This window comes from Boleophthalmus pectinirostris, unplaced genomic scaffold (genome assembly GCF_026225935.1).
Source record: "Boleophthalmus pectinirostris isolate CB_2022bp ecotype Guang Dong unplaced genomic scaffold, ASM2622593v1 HiC_scaffold_2, whole genome shotgun sequence".
Classification (NCBI taxonomy): domain Eukaryota; kingdom Metazoa; phylum Chordata; class Actinopteri; order Gobiiformes; family Gobiidae; genus Boleophthalmus; species Boleophthalmus pectinirostris.
In genome coordinates this window covers 21,315,606-21,324,057 of record NW_026571152.1, presented here as the reverse complement: position 1 = coordinate 21,324,057, position 8,452 = coordinate 21,315,606, and the positions used below count along the sequence as shown (strand labels likewise).

At 37.4% G+C, this 8,452-nt stretch overlaps 2 protein-coding genes across 2 annotated transcripts in view; one reads left to right on the top strand and one right to left on the bottom strand.

Annotated features, from left to right (window-relative positions):
• Nucleotides 1–1,974: 1,974 nt before the first annotated feature.
• LOC110169437 (AT-rich interactive domain-containing protein 3B-like) lies at nucleotides 1,975–7,811 on the bottom strand. Its single transcript, XM_055155873.1, has 8 exons — nucleotides 7,806–7,811; nucleotides 6,577–6,654; nucleotides 6,417–6,489; nucleotides 5,297–5,480; nucleotides 4,756–5,006; nucleotides 4,201–4,470; nucleotides 3,724–3,813; nucleotides 1,975–3,401 (listed from the first exon to the last, which is right to left on the bottom strand). Exons 1-8 carry the CDS (start codon nucleotides 7,809–7,811, stop codon nucleotides 3,256–3,258), a joined length of 1,098 nt encoding a protein of 365 aa, XP_055011848.1. The 3' UTR covers nucleotides 1,975–3,255.
• Nucleotides 7,812–8,056: 245 nt separating this feature from the next.
• Nucleotides 8,057–8,452, top strand: part of LOC129409516 (pyruvate kinase PKM-like) — a 1,844-nt gene continuing 1,448 nt past the window's right edge. Inside the window, exon 1 of the mRNA XM_055155872.1 lies at nucleotides 8,057–8,064. Within this exon, the coding sequence (XP_055011847.1) occupies nucleotides 8,057–8,064 (8 nt within the window). The remainder of the gene's footprint in view (nucleotides 8,065–8,452) is intronic.

The window sequence follows — 8,452 nt, the reverse complement described above, 5'->3', positions numbered from 1 at the left end:
CTTTATCCTCAGATGGATAGAAGTGGCTTTTTCTCCAGCAAATGAAACAGCCCAGGAGTAAGCAGAGACAGAAGATTACCAAGCCAACCAGCAGCAGCACTTGAAGATGAACTGTGGGCACATGAAGGCTAAGCCAGTCAGTACATAAGGGCAGTGTAATAACTTTTTAAGTGCTTTTAAGGTCAGATAGAATATTGTGCTATCCATGTCAATAAAACTATTGCAAAAGTGGAAACAACTTAACTATTTTTACCTAACAATGATACATAAATGAAATAATAATAATATTTGCAGTAGTAGTTATAATAGTGGCACTGGCAGTATTTGTAGTAGCTATAGCATTAGGTATTGTAGTGGTTGTCATGAGGGTATTAGTAGCAGTAGCAACAATAAGTTTATAAGTTACATATTAAAGTGATATGGTACTACGGTTGGGAATCATATAGAACACTTTTAAATAAAAAAGTTGCATTAATTTCTTCTGTTAGATAAAAAGTCCACTTGTAGATTCTTACTTTCAAGCTGTTTGGTGAACAGGACTTGGATCAGGAGCCAGAAGAACAGTACAACCATGATTCCTTCTATCATCCCCTTACAGCAAAACAGCAGGACGGACTGCCACAGTGGCTGTCCTGGATACTCCTCGTCCTGGTAGGGCATTGTCCCAACAGCCTATGTCCAAAACTAAGTCAGAACATCCAGGAGTTATTCAAAAACTAATCATCCCATTGAAGAAAAGCAGCCAGATAGTAACATAATGTAACTTCTATTCTGGCCAATGAATGCCATTATGGAATCATTAGAAAACATTTTTCTAATGAGATCCAAAGTAAAATGGTTAAGTGTTAGTCCGTTGGTCCCCTAGTGTGCTGTGGTGTTAAGTCCTAGACAGGCATCATCTGTTCTGGTAGGACAGTGGTGGTATAATGCTTGCGTGATGGGTGGGGTGCATGTATGGGCGGGGAGATCCATTTCATAATACCTCTTACTCTGCCCTGGGGCATCTTGCTTCCCCACCGTCCCAGATGCAGATAGCAGAGTCACTATAGACCCCATCAAAGTGAAAGTAAATCCCCACCCAGCCCCTCCTCTCGGAAACACAAGCTCTTATGTCCATTAGGAAAACAAGTGCGTGGGATTACCTCTGCATGCAAATATTTATCTGCCTTTGCCTTTTACATAATGTGCATAGGCTTCAGAATGATACAAATTAGGACCACTGCCATAGCAATTACCTATTTATTTTGAATGGGAATATAGTCAAAATGTTGCGTATTACAAGAAGCCGTGAATACATATTTTTATATGAGAAAATGCAATTGCCTACTTTTATCACATTACAATATTATTTAGTACGAAATTAATTAAAACAATACATTTCATTACTGAGTCAAAAACTACTTGAGTATCTACACATTTAAGGTCCCTGGAGTTCAAGAATTCAGCGAAGTGATTCTGACTGTAATGCATTTCAGAATAATTGAAACAGCACCACCTTCTGGCTATGTGAGATGTTACAATTGTTACTTTTGAAGGCACATTTTCCATATCCCCTTTTCTACATTACCTTAATATATTCTGACTAAATAATATGAATAGGGCATACAGAGTGGTTTAGATGTAGGATGAGTCATTGGCATTCATTTCCACATTTACCACAATGTTGTTAGATTAAAATTTAATATTTGCTATTCATGTCATACACAAGACCTACTAACCCCAGTAATAAATAATCTTATACTCATTGCTTGATTTGAATCAGTTTTTCCTGGTGGAGTTTTGGACTAATGTGACAGCAGAATAGGCCAACAACTACAGCAAAAAAACACATGATGTACCAATAAAATTGTCTCTGATAAATAGAATTCTCCAAAATTATTTTTTAGATAATTTACTCAAAAACAAAATCTTACAGGGGAACAAATTAAGCCAATGCCTAATTTTTTTTAAAGAAAAACATGACACAGCATACCAACAGCACACACGATTGTTTTATTCATGGCCACAGGCAGGTCCAAGAAATACATTATAATTGTGACAAAACTGAGGTTACATAAGGTTCTCTATATATTTCACAGTGACATTTGCAATGATATGTCATCTTGATTGTCCACTTACAGTTTACTTTTAGCCAACAAACAAATGCTGCTGAAAAGTATTGCATATTTCTCTAGAAGTGTGAGGTAGCACTGTTTCAGAGTGTGTAAATAAATGAGGTTATTTTATTATTAAGGACACATTCCCTGTCTTTATAAAATACATCAGCAGTATATAGTATAACAGTGAACGGTAAAACTTCCTGAGCGCTGCATAAACTGAGGTACATTGTTACATCTACATTCAGAAGAAACCTTGTGTATCAAAAACCCAATCCTCTTGCCTTTTTGATTACAGACAAAACTAAGACATATTTTTGAGTATATATTGAGGCCAAGTCAAATCATTAGTGCAATATCAAAAACCAAACCAAAAAATATTATAAAAATCCATTAACCAATTCCACCAACACTCTTGATTTCACTTTTTATGTACAAAGTTTTGCAGAAATAGGTTGTGAACATGACTAAGATTGCCTTAAACACGCCAAGTTAACAGGGACACTTAATGGTGTATATATTATATATATATATATATATATATATGTATATATATATATATATATATATATATATATATATATATATATATATATATATATACACACATAAGAGGAGACAGGAAATAAGGCTTTTTGGTCTTTGTTAGCTACACTTTGGAGACCTCATTGTTCTATTGACAAGAACTGTATCATAAACCAAGCTGTTAAAGTAGTTGACACCTACACATCCAGATTGAATTTCTCTTTTGTTCTCTACAGACAATTCTGACCAATCAGGACAGCCCTTTAGAAAACAATGCCACTACATTAAAACTCTGACCAGGCACTATATGGCAATCTGATACCTGAAGCTTTGATGATTTGAGGTTAATATATCACAACTAGAAGAGATCCCCTGAATATTGAAGAGTTACATTCAGACTGTGCACTTGAAATCGATTTGAATCGCATATCTTGTTCAGATGTAACTGTTTGGTCTCTGACTTGCTTCCCTTTGCAAAATAAAATAGCTATGAGAGAAAAAAAATACAAAATCATTGCTATAAATATTAGATAAAGAAAACATTTCCTGAGAGGGAAGCCACTTGAACATTGTAAAGTTGAGGTTGCGTGGTTATCTGACAAGAGAGGTATGTTAAGTTATTTGTGGGTGAGATTTAGTTGGGTCCCTTGGAGGAGGAGGGTGAAGAGGAAGAGGAGGGGGATAGGTTAGAGGAGAGGGCACTGAATCCGCTGGTGCCTGCTGCAGTGACTGTTTGTGAGGCCACGGGAGGAGCTGACGCCTTCTGGGCATAAAGGGTACCTGAAAGAGACAAATAAAATGTATCAATAATAAGCAACAGGCAAGCTTGAGATGGGTACCAATATATAGTTTATGTGACTGCATTATTGTGGATTATGATGACTTTTTACGACACATCACAAACTACTATATTTTCTGATATTTTTCACCCATTAATGCTCACATTCAGTTATTTAGCGACTGCATTTTACTAATTTTGTTAGATTTTTGTTGGCAAAATTGCTGACTAAACAAAGGCCACGATGAAACATATATATTTTTTTTTCCCATTTTCTATTGCAAGTTAAAGTTATCTTATCAAGATGTTTTTGGTTTCTTTTACCTGAGTAAACTGTGCCGTTGACCTCCACTGACACACTGATACTGGCTGACCCATTAGTGGAGATGGAGAAGGACATGTCCTGCTTATTGTCTGTAAGTAAACACAAAACAAACAAAAAACAAGAACAACATTTTAATCAGTAAGATTCACTATTTTCACGACTATGTACTATGTAACTTCTTAAGCTGGGGTCTGTCACCTTCTTGTTTCTATGAATATGTAACTGCTCTGCCTGTAATGCTCCACAATATGACATTAAACAGCTATACCTCACATTTATTAAATTACAGGTAGTTCTATGACAAACCTGTAACTTGGTCTGGTTTGGTCTCCATAAAGACAGAAAAATGTAATGTCATACTCTGAAACATTTCAGATGAAGTAATAACATCTTCACGAAGAAAAGCATTTGACAGACCCATCACCAGAAAAGTTACACAATGCACCTTTAAGTTTCCATGCAACAAAGTAACTGACCCTGGCCATTATTGAGCTTGAGGTTCATAGGTTTGAAATGGGAGGCCATGGCCAGGAGATTCTGCTGTAGGGCCTGTTGCATGAGGCGCTGTTGCTCCTCGGCCAATCGTATCATCTTCTTCTCTGGACCGTCTTGCGCTCCTCCAGCTCCGCGCTCCAGCTTCTCCCTAAGGTGCTCCAGAGTTGCAGCCTGCGCCAACTGCTGCTGCTGCTGCCCCAGGGCGAGGGCCATGGGCAGCCGAGCAGGGAGCAGAGAAGGTGTAGCTTCTTCTAATGAAGAGAAGAAAAAACAATTCAATTTATTTTTGTATAATCCAAAATCACAACAGCAGTCATCTCGCAGGGCTGAGCGAAATGGTTGATTTAGCAGACAGAAATTTCATTGGTCATTCACAGGAGACAAGCAAATGGAGACAAGCAGAGATTTTTTTCATGTTATACTAGTATGGTTCTTCAAACAATTTAGTTTTGTATAGAAAAATTAAACTTGCATAACCTACAGTTGCCAGTGTATGCGAGAAAAAAATGCTACAGCAGAATGATGAAACTATTTACCTGCACTTCTCTTGAGATTGGGGCTTGCAGAAGCGCTGATGCCATTGTGCCCGGTCGGAGTGGCCTGGAGGGTGGGTGAGGTGAGCAGGGCGTGGGGGGCAGACCCTGGGGAGGGGGAATAGCGGTACAAGCTGTTGGTGTAACTGGGACGTCTGCCCTCTCTGCGGTTACTGTCAATGGCAGCCTGAAGCTCCACAGGAGAGCTCAGACCCTTCTTCTCGCACTCAAATGGATATAAGTACTTCATATACCTGCAAAGAAAAGGGAGTGTCATAGTTCTAATTATTTATCACATTGTAGGGACTAAAATCTGAAAATACACTCAATTTATGGGGACCTGGTAACCTTATGGGGCCCCCATGATGTAAATCCTTTATTAATAGAAATAGATTATGATTGGGGCTTATTTTAGGCAAATAGTGAGTATGGTTAAGGTTAGGATTGGTAGCAAGAAATTAATGTAAAGAAAGAAAGAGGTGAAATTAAATGTAAACCCTGTGTCTGTATACATATATTTGCAGATTCCTGTACTTAAACTTACTGTGTGCGTAGAGTGAAGGCAGCACTTGTGATTGAGGTTGGCAGGTTGAGTCCTTTAGTGATCTCTCTCCAGATCTTCTTGTTTATAACTTCCACCAGGCCTCCTTTCTCTGTCACCAGTTTATAAAGTTTGTACAGGTCCAGCACTTGCTTGGCCATGATGGGAATGCGGTTCACTGGGGTTCCTGTATGAAGAAAATATGTTGATTTACATTTGCTATTGGCCTTGGGGGTCACTAAACCTGATGACATGAAGTGCTACATTGAATTTTTACTTTTTAAAAAAAAAAAAAGGCTATAAATGCAACAGACAAAAAGAAGTACTAGGAAATTCTACACATATGATTTAGTGATTACAGAAAAAACCTAAACAACAACATGTAAATAAAGAAGTTTCACAGTAATAATGAATTATCCTGCGAAAGCCCATGGTTAATGTTGAGTAAAATGGCTAAGCATGTATAATCTGCTTGGATATAGTCTGCTAATAAAGCCTATTTCAGATGGAGTGATGGAGGGGGTGGGGCTAATTCAACAGTGTGGAGCTCTATGGCTGCATTGATTTGAGAGCTGGGGGAAGGGGAGATCTGCCAATCAGAGCATTGACAGCTAACCTTTACAATCCCGATTTGGACGAAAACCAATTAATGAAAAGGCTGAGAGCAGTGGTAGGAATAAGATTAGTTTGTGCTTAAAAAGCACAAGAAGCATATGCGCTCTTAGTCTGACCGAGCCATGACCCTTTCTCAAAGACTGGGTCTACTGTCTGGACACATACCATACTTTAGTCATTAAGTTCAATGTTAGACTTAACGATTGCAATTTGCATTTCGGTTCATTCAACTTTTTATTCTGAAGCTGAGGAAGAGAAATTGCATTTTTAATATGAAGGCATATTATCTTGTCCTTTATCTCGTCGTTATATTTAACCTGTGCATTTTCTGACACTCATAAATAATGGTGATTTCAGTTATTTTACTATCCAGTAAATCATATCATATACATTTTGCAAGTATTTTGTTGTATGAAAAGAATAATGTTCAGTCTTTAGTAATGATTAGAGCCCTGTCAGATGCCAACATACAAAATACATATATGGACCAAAATGTGGTGTCTTTTACCTCGTTTTTGCATAAAGACAAACAACTCATCCAAAAATTCTTTTCTCTGAGGATCATTGTCCAGTTCATAAAGCTGGAAGAAGAGGAAAAAACAAGTTAGAAACAGCTATTTTAAGACATTTTCTTGTTTGCCAACTGTATATTTACTCAGCCCACTGACCTTTGCAAAGTCCCTTGATGGTTCCCCCCTTGCTTTGCCTCCGTCACTTTCTTCAGCCCAGATAGCACCACCTTTCTGCTAACGCAAAGTAATTGATTTATTAGACACACTGAAGCACAAACCTAACACAAAAAAAAAATCACTATAAGCAATCATGTTTCAATAGACAAAAGTCATAACACACTTTTCACATTCCCTTCATTTGAAAATATTAACAAGTATGAAGCTGCATACAAGCACATGCATGTGCACTAAATTCCTGTTCATTTCAATGGCCTAAACTACATTTACCACCACTTCCCCTACATTCACCAAGAGTCTGATGCTGTGCACAGTAATGAATAAGGCCTTTGCTCATTAGGTACTCTAATGTACCATGTTATTCCTCCATCACCTCCCCCTTAACATGACAGTTAAAGGTTAAAAATGTGAGCGGAGGGCAGAGTGTGTGCAACTGTGTGGAAACGCCTGCTGAGGGGTTATTGTCACGCCAACGCACCACAGTGATGCAAGCAGCTAAATCAATGGTGATAGGTGGAAAATAGTGACATTTCAATAATGGTCTGTCTTCACGATTACATCAAGAGTAGGCTTTTTAATTTTTTACATGATATTTCAATTCATGTATGTTGTATGTGCAGATTTAGGTCAAACGGATATGTGGGACAGAGTGGCTATTGTATGACCAATCCAAGGACCTGGTATTGGAAAAAAAAAAAAAAAGGAATAAAAGGAAATGGATGCATGGCAACTGGATGAAACAATTACTTTAGGGCTATATTTGTACATTGCATTTTTATATATTAAAGTTACATATATACACTGAGCAATCAAATGCCTTGTTTAGCCTTAGAAACCCCAAATACTATTAACTCTCATATATTTAAAATATTTAGTAGAAAAAAGTCATAAAGCTAGCATCCCAAAATTAAAAGATTTACCCACCTATGAAAAATTATTGTTATTGTTAAACCTCTTTAGCAATAAATGCACCATATGCTGAAAATTTATGTTTAAAGACCAATAACTCTGTAGTACCACTTTACAAAAATGTCCTTTGTAAGCCATTTTAACAAAAGGCATTGCTGTGTCAAACATGTTAATACATGTTTTGACTATACACACTGTTGTGCATTTAAACCTATGTGAATTAGGACGAGCTTACAACTGAATCCTCATGTTTACAGTAGAAACTCCATTGAAATTGCATGTGCTGCCTGAAAACCCACCCCCATTCTGAAACAGCTACATGTGAAGTTTAGCTGTAGGTCAGTTATAATAAACAGTTCACAGCCGGGTTACTTTACACGTAAAACTGACTGTGCTGTGTTGGCTCAGCTGTTGACACATCCAGAGATTTAAATTTGTAATAAAGTCCTGTGGCTCCCCCGCTAGAAAAGGCCCATTGATGTGAAGCTAGATAAACATCCCAGCCTTTTCAGTAAGCATCAAATGGAAATAAAACCCTCCCCCCGTATTGATGAGCAAGTGAGACCTACTGCGGATCTATTAACAAAGAGCATTCAGTTAATTGCCCACAGAGCTTTCACACATCAGGCCTTGGGAATCCTGATAGCATTCAGCATTATGTAGGTCAGGAAAGGGTCCTTTTGTTGTATAAAATGGCTACTTTTATGGAAGCTTTTATCTTAACTTACATTTGACAAATTACTGTGGAAAATTAGCAGCAAAATGTGAGATGCAACAGAGTAAAAAATACATCAAAAAGTCTAGTTACAGGAGGCAAATGATGAAAAAAAATTACCTGAAAATAATATTTAAACTTAGTTATTTTGAACTTATTATTACAATTCATATTTCTATCCTTTGTTATCGCAATATACCTTTGTGATGTATGAGCTACTGTGTCCAAACA